At 41.5% G+C, this 17,867-nt stretch overlaps 1 protein-coding gene across 4 annotated transcripts in view; it reads left to right on the forward strand.

The window, feature by feature from the left end:
* The window catches only part of LOC102226592 (myosin phosphatase Rho-interacting protein-like), a 51,731-nt gene that overhangs the window by 12,805 nt on the left and 21,059 nt on the right, over window positions 1-17,867 (forward strand). For all 4 annotated transcript variants that reach the window (XM_023340897.1, XM_023340898.1, XM_023340899.1 and 1 more), the window contains exons 4-9: window positions 6,518-6,669; window positions 6,754-6,838; window positions 6,927-7,098; window positions 8,413-8,845; window positions 13,980-14,106; window positions 15,138-15,242. In XM_023340897.1, the coding sequence (XP_023196665.1) occupies window positions 6,518-6,669; window positions 6,754-6,838; window positions 6,927-7,098; window positions 8,413-8,845; window positions 13,980-14,106; window positions 15,138-15,242 (1,074 nt within the window). The remainder of the gene's footprint in view (window positions 1-6,517; window positions 6,670-6,753; window positions 6,839-6,926; window positions 7,099-8,412; window positions 8,846-13,979; window positions 14,107-15,137; window positions 15,243-17,867) is intronic.

Raw genomic sequence — 17,867 nt, forward strand, 5'->3', positions numbered from 1 at the left:
AAAGTCTTTAGCATCGTTTCTGAGAGAAACCAGAGCAGCAAAACAAATGCAGCACGCAAAAAAGGTTGTGAAAAAGTGTCCGGTTCTCCTTGGCAGCAGTATAATAGATTCCTCTGTTTAGAATTGTTAAAAAGATTACGAGATGAATGTGAGAACATCTTGCCAAGTATATTTGGGTGGCTGACGGAGTACCAGGGTGGCCCGCTTTAAATAAACAGTGTGGGGAATTTTTGGACTCATAACAATGCTTTCCAGCTCCATTCACAGTTGTTTGCCTTCAGTTCTTATTCCCTTTTTTGTTTTGTTTTTAGCAGAAGATGTGTTTGGTCGACTCTGTGGAAGATGCATGTAGCTGATTGGTATGTGTTTGTGCCCTGGACAAAACACAGCGCGGCTGCTGGAAGCACCGTAGGCTTAATGAGACTCTTACCCAACTCAGCTGTCTCGTTTCCAATCACTCGGATAAAGCTGATATTTCGGCTGGCGGCGCGGCGACACAACCGCGCCTCTCCACCGTAGAAAGTTTAGAGAAACATACCGCCACATCAGCAGGGGCTTGAAATGTGCGAGCTCAGTGGAAACTGCTTGTTAACCTCAGTGGTGCTGCAGAATAGGAATAATTTCACCTCAAACTTGTTAAACATGTTGGTGAGAGCAGTAGCTGAGGTCAAGGCCTGTAATCACTGCAGCGCTGGCGACGGCAGGAACACACTCTGAGAGGAAAGTCAGCTTCTGTTTGCAGTGCTAGTGTGTGTCGCCGAAGGAATGCGACATGGGTGACCAAACCCATACCGGCCGATCTGACTGGAGATTAGGTCTGCTTGCATGGGGCCACACACTACCAGCTAGCCTGCCAGAAACACACAGATACCGTGTGCCTGCCATTAGCTTCGTATTTGTGTCTGTAAGGGACAGTAGCCTCATATCATTTTTGCTTTAAAGTTAGTATTGCAACTCTCTCTCGCTGTTGCAAAAGATGACGGTGACAATGGGAGGAAACTTCGGAAAATACCGTGTGCGCGTTTCCACTGTGTAATGTGTTTCCAGTGACACCCAGGCTGGTGTGCAGTTGTGTTTTCCTCTCATTGTAACGACGATTTCCAAAACTGTCCAACACATTGTCCGTTGGTCTTTTCATCTGCTCCCCAAGGCAGGAAATGTGGGTCAGGGAAATGGCCTCTTTGTGCTCCAGACCCCAAGGATTAAACCTTACTGAAGCGTCGATCCCCAACCTGTTCACGCTCCTGATCTCATTGATGTTTACCCAACGACCTCGAGTTATTAGGGGAGGGTACAAAAGGTGTGGTTGAGATGGAAGTGTCCCACAGAAGCCATATCCAGACAGACTGGATCTTTTTGTTACTCAGAACACATCAGGTTGACTTTTCAAAGCTCCTATGTAGAATTGAAAGCAGCTGAGAAGCTAAAAACAACCTCTAGAAAGTGTTCTGATAAATGGGAACCAGGGATTCATGATATATTGTCACCAACATCAGTAACAGCCAATATTAGTAATTTTTTAACATATCGGTATTGGTCCAATAAATAAAACCGATATTTATTTCCGTCTTATTAGGCCCAAGCAGCTGAGCTCTGTGAAGGCCAGTTGTATTCAAAGAATTTCTTATTCTTTCTTTTTTGCCTAAAATTGCAAATTTGGGATCCTAAACGTATTCAAAGACTCACAAAACTTTACCCAAAATTGTCCCCCGTGTGAAATTAAACATCTTTAATGGACTCAAAAATGTGGGTGGCCAAACTGTTCTACAGCGCCCCCTGTCATGAGATACAGGTGTCAAACAGGTCGTGAACTAAATATAATATTGGTAAATGTCAGTTATCGGCTATGGCAGCAATATTGATTAAATATCAGGTACCGATAATGGCCCAAATTTTCATATCGGTGCTTCCCCAATAGAAACCATTTTCAAACCATCAATATTGCAATATTTAAAGTGGAGCGGTGTTACAATACCTACACAGAAACATTTCAGGGTGATTCAATTACTTTGATTTAAATTAGAAATGCAAACATTGTTCTTCTGCTGCTGGTTTTAATCTAGCATTGATAAATACAGTATTGCTTTCCATTGGGTATATTGGCATCAATATCAGTATCACCTGTCAGTATCATATAAGTGAAACTGGGCTGATATTAACATCCATCCATCCATCCATTCATTTTCTAACACCCTTGTCCCTAGTGGGGTCGGGACGTGCTGGTGCCTATCTCCAGCTGACTTCCTGGGCGAGAGGCGGGGTCACCCTGGACAGGTCGCTATTCTGTTGCAGCCAATATTAACAAGCACCATTTATTTCCATCTTGTTGCTGGAAGAAACATGGAAGCTACCATGTTGTTCAGCGGTTTTATTTTCTTTAAAGGAAATCATCTCTTGGATGTTTCAGGTATAACTGATAAGATATTTCACCTTATTATTAGCAGAATTAGCTTCATTGTATTTGAAAGGATCAATCGGTCCTCTACTGATGCTTTAACCCTCCGAACCCATGGAGCAATGACGTCTCGATTAGGCAAAAAATAGCGGTCTATTTGGAACTCTTGCCCCACATAACTAAAGTATTTTCACCACAAAAAGAGGGAAAGATGCTCTTCCATCTAAAGCAGCATTCCTCCTGCTATGCCCTTATTTGGTGAACAGCAGCGCGCTCGCAGCCCCGGCACCAGAGAGCGGCGGGGAAAGGGAACGTTAGCCCCTGAAACCCACAGAGGAAACGTCAGCTGTGCCCCAGACCCAGACATTCCTCACGAACGGCCCGCCAGAGCAGATGGCGATCCACAGCGCTCCTGATATCACAAAAGCAGAGGTTTAGCGAGCTCTTCGCTTCTGAATGAAATGACGGCCGTCGGAGACCGGCCTGAAGCTTTAGGCTGGAACGGTCAATGACATTGAGGACGGGCTAAAGGAGAAAGTCTTTAATCTACAGCAGGTTTTTTTCTGTTGTTTGTTTTTTGGTCATTTTAACCTTTCCATTCACAAGTCGATAAAGGAAAAGAAAACTGACAATGCTGAAAACAAAAACAAAATGAAAAAAGCAAAAGACAAAAATGGCCCAGAAGTAAATATTTTAATTCCTGTCAATGCCAGGACTTAAAGTGTAGACCGAAAACAGTGTAGCTAGAAACACTTTCACTTTTTAATGTATAACAACGTCATCAATATCAAAACAGCATATTTGTTCCTGTATATTTTCCTTTAACATATCTCCAAGGAATTCCAGCAAAGTCTGTAAACACTCGTAGAAAAACCCAATCATGATCTAACGTTATAGTACTTGTTTAGCTAATTATCTTTAAAAGTTTTTTTTATTTAAAGATTGAAAAACACAATTTTAAGTCCTCCCAGCTATTATTCCACACCTGAATCATTGTAACTGAAGTGCAACAGCGTGATATGTAAAGTCAAAATAAGCAATAAATGAATTGCATAATAAATTAAAAATGATCTCAATAATTTCCATTTGAACGATTCAAGGTTTTCCTCAGAAAACTTGCTAAGCCCAGTGGTTGGGGCGCCAGGGCAGTCTTTCATCCAGCGGCCCGCCGTGTTTTTCAGTTAAAAAATGTTTAAAGTTGACAGGAAATTTGAAAATATCACTTGATAGTTATGTATTACTGAAAGATTAGAAGATTAATACCTGAACGCCAACTATAAAGTCTTAAAAAATGAAAACATTTTTAAAAGACTTAAATAAATAAGCAATGCTTAGCCTGGTGGGGGCACAAGTAAAGCCTGGTGGCCCGCCAGGCTGATAATACACGGAGGGGAAACCCTGTGATTTATTGCCTTTCTCTTTTATCATGAAATCGTGTTATTTTTGGACATTTTAGCTTAAAAATGAAACATCCGTTCTGCCAACCAGCCTCTAGTGAGAATAATTCTCATCGGATGCTGTTTTTTCTTAAGGCTCTTGGTCATCCACACAGCTGGATTCTGTCTCCTTTGTTTTGATGGGTGAAGCTGTTTTGAGGATCCTGCTGCTTAGAAAACAGCAGTTTCCTCTCCACAGCCTGCTGAGGTAAACTTCACCCTTATAGCTCAGCCTGTAAAAGCCTCCTGGAGGATTTATATCATTTATGGAGTGGGTGGACTCCACTTAGTTTCAAACTCTTTTTTTTGTCCACAAGAGTTTTACTGTTCCTTCAATAACTTTATTATTTAGTCGTCTCCTGTCTTTTTAGTGGTTATTTGTATTTAGCGAAGCCTCTAATGGAAGGCCCGGAGATCTCCGCGAGGACGCTCTTTCCTTCGATATTATCTCCTTGCAGAGTTATAAATAGCCCCCTTGTGGATGGCAGACACAACAGGAAGATATAGAACTGGCCCAGTTGCGGAGAAAATGAGAACCAGGACGAACGATTTAGCGTTTGAGTGCTCGTCTTGGCCGACGCGTCTCCCTTTGTTTTGGTGCCAGTAGCGGAGAGCTGTTTCCAAGCAACGATTTTCTCCTGAACTGACAGTCAGCCGGGATCAGATGGACTGCAGGAATTCAGGCTCCACCTCACAGCAACAACTAAGATTGCAAAGTCTGCTTCGTCTCAGGCGGTTGACATTTCTGAAGCCCAGCGCTTGCTTCATCCAATTTGTCTCCATTAAATACAGGAAATCCTTGAAATGTTTTAATTTGAGGCCTTGCTGCAGACTGCAAACTTTTGGAGATCATTTTGCCGTCAGGATTAGGCAAGGATATATACAGTACAACCTTGAGCAGAGACACCACTGCTGCTACAATAATAATACAATAAATATACAATAAATTTCCTTAATAGGTTGAAGAAGGAAAAAACCAGCAGATACTTCATATCACAACTTTTCAGATGAAATTTATTGTTAGTTTCTGCTAGAAGGCCAATTTGAAATAATTTATGGGTTCCTTTTTAGTCATTTGTTGATACAGATGCACACAATGTACTTCTATCAGTCCAAGGGAGCAATGGGGATTTATTGTATCATTTATCGTGGTAAATTTCACACAATTCTGATTAATCGTTGCCCCGATAAATTCCAATTAATAACGTGTGAAGTGTATTATATACAAGTACAAACAGACACATACTTTTTACAGCAACCTTTCCTTCACAGCACACAGTGTGACGTCGTCTCAGCGCTTCATCTAAGAAAATAATAACCGCTCATGGCAGGAAGTCTACAAAAATACATTTCAAACTTTGGTTCTTAAAGAGAAACTGGAAATGGCTCAAATTAGAGACTGAAAAACGTCCTGTGATTGGTCTAAACTTTCAGCTAATAAATTTAGCTATTGTTTTTCCATAAAGGGTCAGTTTAAAGTAGCTCTTTATGTTCTGCAAGGAGCCACACACAACACTAACTGTCTCTTATTTATCCTCATAAATCGGCACCAGATTGTCCTAAATATGTGATTGTTTTATCCTTGAATAGTCTCTGGATGTCAGAAGCTGCACCAGTTTGTTTATTCTTTTGGATTTTTGTCTATGTGGGTCGCGCTCTGGAGTCTTTTCTAATAGAGGAAATTCTTCCACAGCGTCTGAACACTTTTTACCGTGACATTTTGTGATTTCCTTATTTGGCAGCTCTTGGGGGTTTGTGCTCTGATCTTAATAAAGCTGGATCTTTGCTCTGTGGCCTTAAAAGGAGCTGGAAGCAGCACCTGTCTAACATCAGACTGATAAAAGAGCAGCGAGAATCTGAGCGGATGCTAAACGTTTTATCTGTAAATGCTTTGATGCTTCTCACACACAGAACAGCTTTACTCTGGAATCCTGAGTAAGCCTGTCACAATAAGCAATAAATCAATTAGTCACTTTATTAATTAGAATGATAATTATTGTTAAAGATATGCTCCCCTTTAATATTGTTGAAAAGCTGGAATTTTGAAAAATGCTACAAACATTTGACACCCAGTACAAAGTAGTTCATTTGTATTTTTTCTTTCTTTTTTTTGCACTTTTGCCTGTTTTTTTTATGTCAAAGCTGAATGGTTATTTTTGAAACACAACTTTGGTAACAGATTTCATAATTCATGTAAATTACTATAGCTTTGGTTATTTTGCTAATTTATTTTGGATATTTAAAATGTTTTCCAGGTCCACTGTTAAATGTTCTTTAGATATTCAAATTTAGTTATCTTTGAAAGGGTGTACTTGCATTTATGTATATTCATTTATTATTATTATGGTCACAAAATGACAGTATTATTGTTTATCGCAATCATTTCTGGTCCAATTTATCGTCTAGCAGAATTTATCGAGTCTTTTCCCCCATTTTCTCTGAACATGTTCTACAGCAGAGATGTCGAACAGTTTAAAACAATTTGGAATAAGACGGCAGAGATATCCGTGTTTAGTCATGCTCTCGTCCGGCCATCATCCAAATATGGACATTTGAAAACAAACCAGAACCATCCCTTTTCAAATTGTTCCCACATTTATCTGTTTCTCTTTCTCTCGTTACGTCTGACGTCCATGTTGTTGTACGCGTCTCTAAAGGCGTCTGTGTCATGCTGTGTCTCCTCCAGCCCAGCACGCTGCCTCAGGGCACAGTGAACATGAACCTCTGCACGGACGTCATCGACGCAGAGCCCAAGACGGGCCAGAAGAACTCTCTGTGCATCATCACACCTGAGCAGGAGTACTTCATCAGAGGGGAGAATAAAGAGATCATCAACGGGTATTGTCTCCTGCTGGGTTTCTCATTTAGTTGTTGGGATGGTAACCGGGAAGCATCTGGTGACTTCGCTTTGATTTCCTGTAGGTGGAGTGAACAGTTGATCGTCTATCCCCGAACTAACAAACAGAACCAGAAAAAGAAACGAAAAGTAGAGCCCACCACCTCCCAGGTAGAGTTTTCACACAATGTGACCAGTTAGTGAGTCACAGTCTGTTTCCTGGTTTAAACTGTTTTTCCCTGCGCTTGTTGTCGTCCAGGAGCCGGGTCCAGCCAAGGTAGCCGTGACCGGTTCAGGAATCCCCGAAGCTGACAAGTCTCCCGACTCGAGCTCCATCATCTGGCAGGAAGAGCTGAACCAGCGGGAGGCCGAGAGCGCAGCGGCCTGGGCAGGCGCCGACCAGCCGTTGGGCTCGCCGCTGCCCTCTGCAGGTGATCTAGGGTTTTCTGTTATTAAAATTTTATGTCAACAAAGCTTTTTTTTTATTTTTATTTGTGTATTCTTTTTATGTCGAGACTTTTTAAAATATTTTTTTTAATTTTATGTCAAGACTTATTTCTTATGTAACTTTTATGTAAATAATGATTATTTTTTTCTTCAAAATCGCTAAATTTTCGCATTTTCCCATTCAAATACTCAAGCTGAGCCTCACCTGGGATTGATCAACCTCTCGCTAACTGCTATGGCTGCCATTCTATGGAAACATGTTCCTCCTGTCTGTATGTCGCCAATAAAATGGTTAAAAATAATTTAATTTATAAACAGATTTTCCATAATTTAGCTTATGTATATAATGTACAGTGTTTGTTGTCACCAACTGTGTGTATAACGTGATTCGTGTGCTGAGGAGCGATCAGAAACGGCAGAGAACAGATTAGAGGTGAGGCAGGCAGTTCTCTTGCCTCATGGCAGGGGGCGCTCATGATCCCAGACATTGTGACTCCACAACTGCAGAGTAGCAACAAGCTAGCCATAAAGTAAATAAGTGAAGCTACATGCAACGACTCTACGTGTAGCTTGGCCGATACAGAGAGCGAGAAAAAGGGGGTTTGAGTTGTACTTCAACGGATTTCCCTTTGCTGTGCAGCACAGCACTAAATTAATAATATCTATATTTACAAGTTTCATTGGGTTAACGGAATTATTCTACCATGGCAGCGCGTCTATGGATGGCATGTGAAAGTATACGTAGTCATTTTGCCCTTCAATGTTGTCCGCATGCGCGAAATTTCTATATGTAAACAATAACATGCAGGGGGTCTTATAATTTTGATTAAGTCAGTGCCTCACCAGCCATGAACCTCACTGCACGTCACTGAGATATATATAAATATATATATAAATTTAAATATAAATTGATATTTAGTTAACTGAATTAGAATCAGTTTTATAAACCAGAGCAATTTTGAAGTCTCAGAACAATCTGTGAAATTCTGGAATTGTCCCAGTTTCTACGTTTGAGAGAAATTAGAGGATAGAAAATTTGTGTTTTCAGATTTTATTTTCTGTTCCACTGACTAAAGGTTGTAACTGTTCATCACCTTTTCATATGACTGTTTAATCATGTACATCTGAAATATCAGCAGTACATTAAAACCTAAACGTTTGTATTTTAACTTTAAAATGGTCTAGAAAGGACCAAACAACTTTGGAAATTTGAGTTTTCATTGAAACACATGTCTCATGTTGGCACTGTGAACTCTTCATCATAGCCTTTCTCAGTCTCTGCTCTCCTTCATCACCAGGTGACTGTGTGCCTATGGGTCAGGGCTCTGACGCCGGGTCGGTGAACGGTGATGAAGTGGACCGTAGCGGCCTGCCGCTGCGCGGCTCGGCCCCCCGTCCCTCCGTTGGCCCCCTCTCTCCGACGGGCTCCTGCTCCAGCTTGGGAGGCGTCCCGCGTTGCCAGTCTCCGGCGCCCAGCGACCCTTTCCCCTCCGGCAGCTCCCTGCTCTCAAATGGCTCCCACATCAGCGGCTCGGTTAGCTCCCTGGACTCGGATGCCAGCGGCAGCACGGTCACCAGCACCGACAGCCACACGGCGGGTCACAGGGGCTGCCACCACGACGCGTCGCGCTCCCGGCGGCTGGAAGCCGAGGCCAGAAAAGCAGAGAAGAGGAGCCGATTCAGGAGCCCCGACAGGCAGGAGAGAGAGGCCGTCCTCAGTCCCGAGAGAAGGTCCGTCACTCTTTCATTTAAAGATCTAATTTTCTATATTTTATTCAATTCTGTTTTATTATTATTTTGATGTCTTTCTGGTGATCTGGCAGTCCTTTGTGGTAATTGGGTTTCCTTGATTAATTTGTCTTTAAGGGAATAGTACCATTTTATATTACAATCAAGTAACTATGTTGCCTTCAGTTGTTATAAAAATGCTGTGTATTTCAGGTATGACTTGAAAAAAAATTTGACTTTGTAATTTATCGCTTTCAAATTGGGCTTCTGTCTCTTTAAAAACGCCTGCTCTTTCTGAAACTCCGCCTCCAGGAAGTCTCACAACATCGCTTCTTTGTTAACGCTTTAACAAAATTTTTACCATTGATGTTTTGAGAAGTAGCTTGTACAATGTTTTGAGAAGTGGCTCGTATAATGAGCTCAGCACATGTTCCACCGGGTGTTTGCTAATTGCTGCTGGCTAGTCTGAAGGAACTGAGGGGAGTTGAGGAGGACCTGTGTCTGGAAGGCGGAGCTAGGTCCCTCCAGACGTTTTGCACAGCTGAATGGTTGCCACGGGAGATTAAAGGATTTCTCAAACATGCATGAAAGAAGCAATGTAGTTGATTTTACATAATACTACCCCTTTAATTTATACAATGACGTTTCAGTCAATATGACTTAGAAACAGCTGATTGAATGAGGTGATTCAGCTCTAACTGGCTGAACATAAAACAAAATGACTTTGATCAGAACTGGGATCCAATAGAAACTGTCTGATACCACCATTTTCTTCTGATCAGCAGTTAGTTTTGTTAAGTCCCAAAGCCTCTTTTTTTTTTTTTTTTTACCAAAGTTGTATCCTTGCAGGGAGAATTAATGAATGAAAGACCTAAACGAGCAGGCAGGTGATTCTCAGAGGTGATGTAAGATACCGGTCTCCGTGCCGTCAGGTGAAGCCTCTAATCTGTCTCCAGTTTAAACCGTTGAACCGGGTTAGCGGACGGCTTTCTCAGAATCTTGGCTCTGTTCTGCTGACGCCGGTCTGAAAATACTTGAGCTACTGGCTTTTCCTTATAAAGGCATGTCTGTACGCAGAGCAGACATACACAAGGCTTTGATGTTTTCCGACACACTCAACGATTTGATGTGGTTTTAATGGGAGACGAGCGAAAAGGCTGCATTTCATCAAATTAAGACACATGGACTTAAAAGATTGATCTCTCCGTATCACTTTCCTTCGTTCCATTGCTTCTGAATAAACACCCGAGTTTCTCACTGGGCGTTCAGTGATCTGCATCTTGGTTCCCCACACACCAGAGAGTAGAACATTTCTAGCAAATCCAAGAGCAAGAGGCAATAACAAGAGGGCGGCGTGACAAGAAGGGGGTCTCTCTTCCCTGAGGTTTAAATTTTAAATTTAAATTTATTAAACATGGCATATCTGGTAATGTGGCTCAGAATTGTTGTCTGACAGCTTTACTTTCACAAGCGAAGCTTCACGTCACACATCTTTAAAATTTTGTTAGAAATTGATTTGGGTTTATTTCAAATGCCAAGGACACTGAGACAGAAAAGAAAAGGAGAACGGTGAGGGGAAAGGTCTAAAGGGAGATGAGATAAGAAGCTTAAAGAGAATACAAAACCGTAGAAGTCTGCTTCTATACCTGCAAAAAGAAAGAAAAACAAACCAGACGATCTGCAGCAACAAACATGCAGATTAGGGTTATGCCAGCAAATTGATTTACATAAGTATCGGGATTCTAATTTGCAGTTTTAAAATTGATGTTAAAATGTCTCATAATCAATTTTTAAAAAATAAATCAAATCCGCTGTCTGTCGGAGTTCATTTTGTAACTCGGAGCGTTCCGATGTTGCCGGCTAGTCCTAGCATTTACACATGCGCGAAGCACCAAAATAAAGAAAGAAACTACAAAAATGAAAGAGAGAGAGATTTGACAAACTCCATCTTCATTAAAGGCAAACGTTTGGACGTTCTTTGGCGAATTCCCGGGAAAACTGAGCTTGACATGCGCTTCACAGTGTGCACGGTTGGCAAAATGAAGAGGGAAATGAACAGAGCCAAGCTACGTTTGAGCCACACTGTACACTGTTATTGGTCAGGAGTTTATTGCCATGTTTTATGCAGAAATGCGCTCGGTCAGCAAAGTTGATAGTTTGCTTCACCTAGTCCGCTTCCACTGTCTGGTTTTTGCATCCGCAAGCGACATAAATACGGAACATTTCTGTAACACTGTGAGAAATTACGTACTATTTTTACAATTCTTCACTAAATGACTGCAAAAAAATCCTCCTGAATCCAAACACCAAGAAAAGCATCAAAGCAACATAGCCAAATTCTGCTCTACTGTTATATTTTAGTCTGGAAAACAAAGAGAGTAATGGTGTGGAAATTTTTAGCAAAACCACTCAGCATCTTTCCGAACGTTAGCATGTTAGACTTTAGTGGTTCTTCATGTCACATTTGTGCATAAATCTTGTCAGAATCAAACAATATATAACTAGTGTAGATAACATTATTATAGCTAAGAATGTTGAGTCGGTCGGAAACTAAAAGCCTGTTTTTTCCATACCAAGTGCTGCAAGGTCCGCATTGAATCCGTCACTGAGGGATGAATATCGAGTTTGCTGTTTTCAGTTTCGATGCGGTCCTTTTAAATGCGCTCAGAAGAAGCACAGAAGTGTGACAAAGGAAACGCTTTGTCTCCTTGAAGCCATGGAGCTGTAGATTCGACATGAAAACTTCACTTTACCCTTTTAAATTCCCATATTTTTCCTGTCAGAATCAAACCCATCCTTCTGGACTCTTACATACTTGCACGATCAATCAACTTCAATGTGGTTGAGATTTTCATTTTTCCGTCTTGTGGTTGATGCTAAAAAAAACAAAACAAAACAAAAGGAAGTCAATTGGTGGGCGTTAGGCCTCACTCTGTTCCCCTCTCATTTATTCCCATTTAAGGACAACAGCTCTAGCCTTCGAAGACCCTGCCCCCCAAATAAGGGCAACATGTAGGCTAGATTTTTACAGCATTTCCCACCGGCTTTAACCGCCTTCCTCTCTGAAATGTAGATCGCTGTCACTGAACAAAAGGCCTGTGTGGGCGAGTGTCCGAACATTAAGCGCACTGTGTTGCAGATTGAGGACGATTGCAGATGTGAGAGTGGGCTGTTCTTAGATCCGCTCTGATTGTTCCTGTGAGATGGATCGGCACCGCGGCCCTTCGCCAAAAGGCCTGTTTCGGTGTGACCAGAGGCTGATCCCATATTGGGAGTCAGTAATAGTATTTACCGTTTAACAGCCAGTAGAAGCTGTTAACAGCAAGACAAGTTACTTTAAAAGTGTAGGAATTTGACTTTTTCTATCATATCTGCCTTTTAAAGCCTTCGATCAGTTCCACTGCTGGATCTTTGGAATCATGTCAGTAACTAGGAAGTCCCATGTTTATTTAAACAAGCGGGACCAGGAACGAAGTGTTCCTCGTTTCTCTTCGGTCTTTTTGTTTTGACGCGCGCGCGCTACATTTGTTTTATTGCTTTACTAAAGACTGTGGAAGTATGTGGCACTCAATACTCACAAACAGACCTGGGCTTTTACACAATATGTTGTGGTGCAGCTTAACAATGGTTTGTTTTGTTTAACTTCTCTACCTCAGCCAAGGTTCTAAGCAACCGGCTGCTGAAACTCCAGCCCACAGATTTACAAATATCTCGTCCCTCTGCATGCAGGTTTAATCTCACTGGCACGGCCTCGTCAACGGCCGCATTTCTTTTCTCCTTCGACTGGAGGTGAACTGTGTTTGTGTAGATTTAATATTAAGATCTTTGGTTTATATGACTTTTAGAGTAATATGGACCTTCTTATAATGTTAGTAGTTCAGACCTGTCGTTGTACACCTTTGAGTAAACGGTCAGTAGAGTTTCTGACCTTTCAAGCCTCCCCATGGATACCACTTTTACCAAGTCTCTTGCTTACTGTAGAAACATGAACAACTGAGGCAAATGAGACCTGCCGTGTTTTTAAATGTCGTTCTTGGTTTTCCCGTGACCAGTAACAGTTTCGTCAATTTGATCTTCGTCGGCCGGCCACTCCTATGAGGGTTCACAACCTCCATAGGGAAACCTTCATGTTTTGTTTGTAAATTATGGCTGTCGATGTGGTTAATTAGAGACAAACGGCTCAGAGCGCCAAAGATTTGATTTCTCAACCGTTGGCGTCGATTTTCTTTAGCGTTGGACAGAATGTGTTGCCCTTTGAGATCTTTTGGCCTCCTTCATGCTGTTAGACAAGTTTCTGTTTGAGTGATTTCTTGATTCCGCCAGTCATATAGTAATCAGACCTGTGTGTGACTACTGAAATTGATTATGGCTAATTATCCCCAGTTAATTGACAATTTAACAACAGGGACAGTTTTTTTTCACTTAAGAGCGGTGTTGGTTCTGGGACTTGGCCGCATTGTCATAAAGCATCTCTAATTGTCATTGTTTTAACAATCTGTTAGATTGTTTTTTTCTTTCTTTTACTAAGGCTGCACATTATATTGTTGAGTATTACAATCATGATATTGAAGACGATAAACCCATATTTTCCTGGTGTGGGCGTTTATCGTATCGTTTATCATTTATCACGATGAATTTATTTATAATTTCAATTTATTGTTTTCACAATAAAACCCACCAAAATGATCCATGTTGTCTGAATTGCTATATTTTCTCCACCTTGTTCAATGTACGTATGAATAAATTTAAAAATAGGATTAAATGCAGTTACTGTATGGAGCTTAGTGATATAAATCACATTTCTTTGTGTTAACAAATAGAGTGTTAGAAATGGGAATGTTTTCCAAGAGCTGTATTAGTTTTTGTGGCGCTATGATTGCTGCTAAAACAGAAGTAATAAATATATTCATGACAATAGTACCACAAAATATTGTGATTGTGCTAAAACTTTAAGTCCATATTACCCATCAAAACTTACAAGTGGAGTTAATAGATTTTTTTTTATGGTGTCAACGAAAATAAACCATAAACTTAACCTGTGTTCTTTGCTTTCACAGTGGCAGCTGTATGAAAACTGGACCTGATCCGGTTGTAGTTTTTATGTTTAACTGAAGTGTGTGTGCTTATGTGTTTTCAGTCGCTCCGGTGTTATTGAGAAGCTGGAGGCCTTGGAGCTGGAGAATCCCGAGAAAATGGAGGTGGAGGAGACGGAGAGAAGTCGAACGAGACAGGGCCGCAGCGAGCGCAGACGGCTCTTCAGAGAGGTAACGGCAGATCCACCAGAACCGATACTGGGCCGAGGTTTACGATGCAAACTGAGAGGTTAAAGAGCTTCTTTCCCGGACTACTACTACTCTGCTTTTCCTCTTTGCTTCTACTTTCCATCGCTCATTGTTTTGCTCTCAGATGAGAGGTCAGCAGCTAGCGCTGTATTTATTTCGAGTTTCCATTCTTCTTTGAGATCTCCCCCGGTGATGACGTTTCCCTTTTCCCATCCCGGACCTCTGTGCCGACTTAGAAAGCTGACTCAAGCAGCGCAGAGATCCAGCACAGTAATGCTGATTGTCTTGGCCCCGGATCTCTGTTAGTCACGAACCAATGAAAACGGCACAAACAAACAAACACAGATAAAGCTGTGTGGACTGCTGGCGTTGCTGACAAATGCACACAAGTAATTCTTAGAGTTCTCACAGGGATCCAGATGAGCTGACTTGGTTGTTTTTACTCCCACCATGCATCTGTGATTTTGTTTCTGGTTTCTACACACTGAGGGCAGTGATTGTGACAGCAGTGATTAACACGTTCTGGAGGCGGGTCTTTAGCTCAGTGGGTGGAGCTTGGCCCTTCCACATGTGGATTGATTAATAGTGTTAAGTCTAGAAATATTTAAGAAAATATTTGAGACTCATAACAGTAGCTGTGTCTCCATTACAAATGGAATTTCACATTCATGATGTTTCCATTAAATACAATCATGTGTGATTAAATTTTACACAATAAGTCATTGAAAACATCCCCAGTCGCTTCCTGTGATCTTTTTCGTCTTTTCCACAAGTAGTAACATCCCCTTTTTGATCGTGTGACTTGTGTGATGCGAATAAAGTGTTTCCATGCAGTTTTGCGAAATAAACGAAAAGTTTTTATATAAAAGAGTTGTTTTTTGAAGTTGACGTGTTTTCAAAATGTCAAATTGCTCTATCCGTATCACGAATGGAAATGCAGCTGCTGTTTACTTGGCGTTAATTGTTGAATTACAGCGCTGTAAAACAAGCTCCGTTATCTGTTTGCTGTTTAGGAGCTGAGGCAGGACAATGACGAAGGCCTGGACTTTCCCTCCACCCTGCCACCTCTGAGGAGAGCCAAGTCTTTGGATCGAAGGACCACAGAGTCCGTCATGACGGTGAGGCTCCCACTGAGCTCTGGAGTTTCTAAAACAGTCTCATTTAGCTCTGTTGTGTCGTTTGCAGCTGTGTGAGTCAGTCATTATTTAAACTTTCCCACAATATAAACAAGTTGACTCGCTGAAAGCCGGGACTCATGGGGGAAATCCACTTCCTTCGTTGTTTATTCATTTTATTAGCATATTATATATAGGTATGTTTTAGGTAATGTCTCTCTTATGTGGCTAGACCACAATTAAACACTGGTGTTTGTTTATTGTGTACTTAGGTTGTCCCAATATAATCCCAGTTTTTAAATAATCCCTGATGAAACCTAACTACATTACATGTTGTTGTGCTGACCAGCTTGATGCCCTTTACCTGTTTTCTTAGAGGTTTGACCTGCAATGATGACAATTATATTTAGTTTATTCAAGTAAGTTATACATTTTTGACTAATTCATTAGCTTAAGTTGTTTTTCCTAATGTCCTACATCATAAAGTTGAGACGGTCTTAAAAACTCTTGAATTTGACACTGCTATAATTACATTTGCGTTATGAGAGACTGTATTAGCTGCAGCTGCTAATTGTACAATTAACCGCAACTGAATTGAAATGTAAAACGAGTCAAATTATCAACAATTTACATCAAAACGGAAATTAAACATGCTAGCATTAACCTAGCATGTTAGTGAAACGCTCCCCATTAAAAAGTTGCCCACTGTAGCAACATGTGATTGTTTTGAAGGTCGTGTGTTGTTGGTGTTAAAACAGGTTTTCAAGCTATACTTGTCAGAAAGTGATGGTAGCTTTTTCAGTGAGCTAGCCTGGGTTAGAGGAGCATATCGAGGTTGACTAGCAGAAACTTTGTCGCTGTCAGGAAAAGAGAGCAGTTTCAAAAAATGTTTAAAATGTATGTCTGAAATCTAAAAATGCTTATAACCTCCCATTTTAATAGTTCAAACACCAAAAAGGCCTCGTTATACGCTAATGCACACCGTGGAAGCTTGCTTCCGTGTTTTTCCTCCCCTCTGCTCTTTAGATCCCAGCCAATCAGCACCAAGGACAATTAATGTAACTCCTGGATTGGCTGATTTGCAAATGCCAGCCAAAACCTTTTTCTAGTAGCATTGTGGCTTCACAAGCTGTGTTTTGGTTTGAATATTTTTGATAAGCTCCATGAACAAAATCTACAAATAGGCAAATTCTCTGCAAATGATTTAGTTACATTCCACAGCAGATTCTCTGGATAGGCTCGGGTCCACTGATCTAATACTGATTGAACATACGACCATATTTTATTATACGGTACTTTAAAGTTACGTTTTAGGGCAGAGAATTGAGTCAGTCGATGTTCTTTAGTAACTTTGATTGGTATGGGGGACAAAACCCTCGATAGCGACGTCTCGTTTGACCCGACCTAACCTTTAGCTATTTATGTAAATAGTGTAAAACTGAAATAACTCGATCTTCTGGATTCTCTCTTGCTTCTGGGTTGATTTCCATCTCCTCCTGGGAAAAGATTCCCAGTTCTCGAGCTTGTTTGCAGTACATCAGTCTTCATCAGTTTGTCTGTCTGACATGTGACACTGCAGAGGCAGCAAAAAGCTGCTCCCTGCCACTGTTCTACTGAAAGAAGCTTCAAAGTCCTGCAAGGCCATGAGTGACTTTTCATGGGACGCTTTTTTTTTTTTTTTTTTTAGTACATTACGTTGTTGACAGCTGGAAACTGCTTGTTTCCAAGCATTTCTTGCAATATACAGATTTTTATTTTCCGTTTAATGCCTAGCGACTAATAAATGAGCAGGTTTGGATTTGTTCTGATTAAGAACCACAAGCAGGACTCTGGTTCCCGTGCGTCTGTGCTCTGTCCGAGACAAAGCCTCCCCTGTTCTGCTGTGTCCTGCTAAGCTGCAGGATCCGGGGTCAGCAGCAGTGCCAAGGCCTCAGCAGAGCGGAGAGAGGTTGCTGGGTGGTTGTTGTTGTTTGGGCTGGATCTGGTTAGGAAACGAGAATCAAACCTTGAGAAATATCTCGACGGGTATTAACCTCTGGTTTCTTTTTACCCAGTAAAGTTTAGGTAACGGAGTCATTTCTGATGTTCCCCCCTAACCTGTGTGTCTTAGTACCAGGGTGGGGTTGTTGTTGGCCACGCCTCCCCTCTGCAGGGCGCAGCGCAACCCATTCTGTACCCTCTCCTCTTCAGGTTACACCGCTATTTATAATCCATGTGTGGCGGTTTTCAAAGATGCATGCGACCGTTTCACTCCGCTGCCTGTGTTTGTGGAGAAAAGAAAAACAAAAAAAAGGAGTGTGTGAAGACAATATCACATCTTGGCACTGCTTCCTGTGGTCACCAGTTAAATGGATGTGTGTGTTGTTGTTCCCACGGTTTGGACTCGTAGCGCACCACTACAGGCCCGAGCACTGAGCCACTCTCATGGCGGAAGCTGTCCCTGTTCAGTGGGCAACATTTCAGCAATCTGGGCAGCGAAGCTGTCCGTCCCACTGATGTGGGGTCAGTTTCCCCACACAGCTTACCGACTGGGAGTGTGTTGTGTGTCGTTTATGGTGCTTTGTAAAAGTATTCACACCCTTTTATCTTTTTTTTTTATGTCATGTTGATGCCACAAATTTCTGTGTT

This window comes from Xiphophorus maculatus, chromosome 10 (genome assembly GCF_002775205.1).
Source record: "Xiphophorus maculatus strain JP 163 A chromosome 10, X_maculatus-5.0-male, whole genome shotgun sequence".
In the NCBI taxonomy this organism is placed as follows: Eukaryota; Metazoa; Chordata; class Actinopteri; order Cyprinodontiformes; family Poeciliidae; genus Xiphophorus; species Xiphophorus maculatus.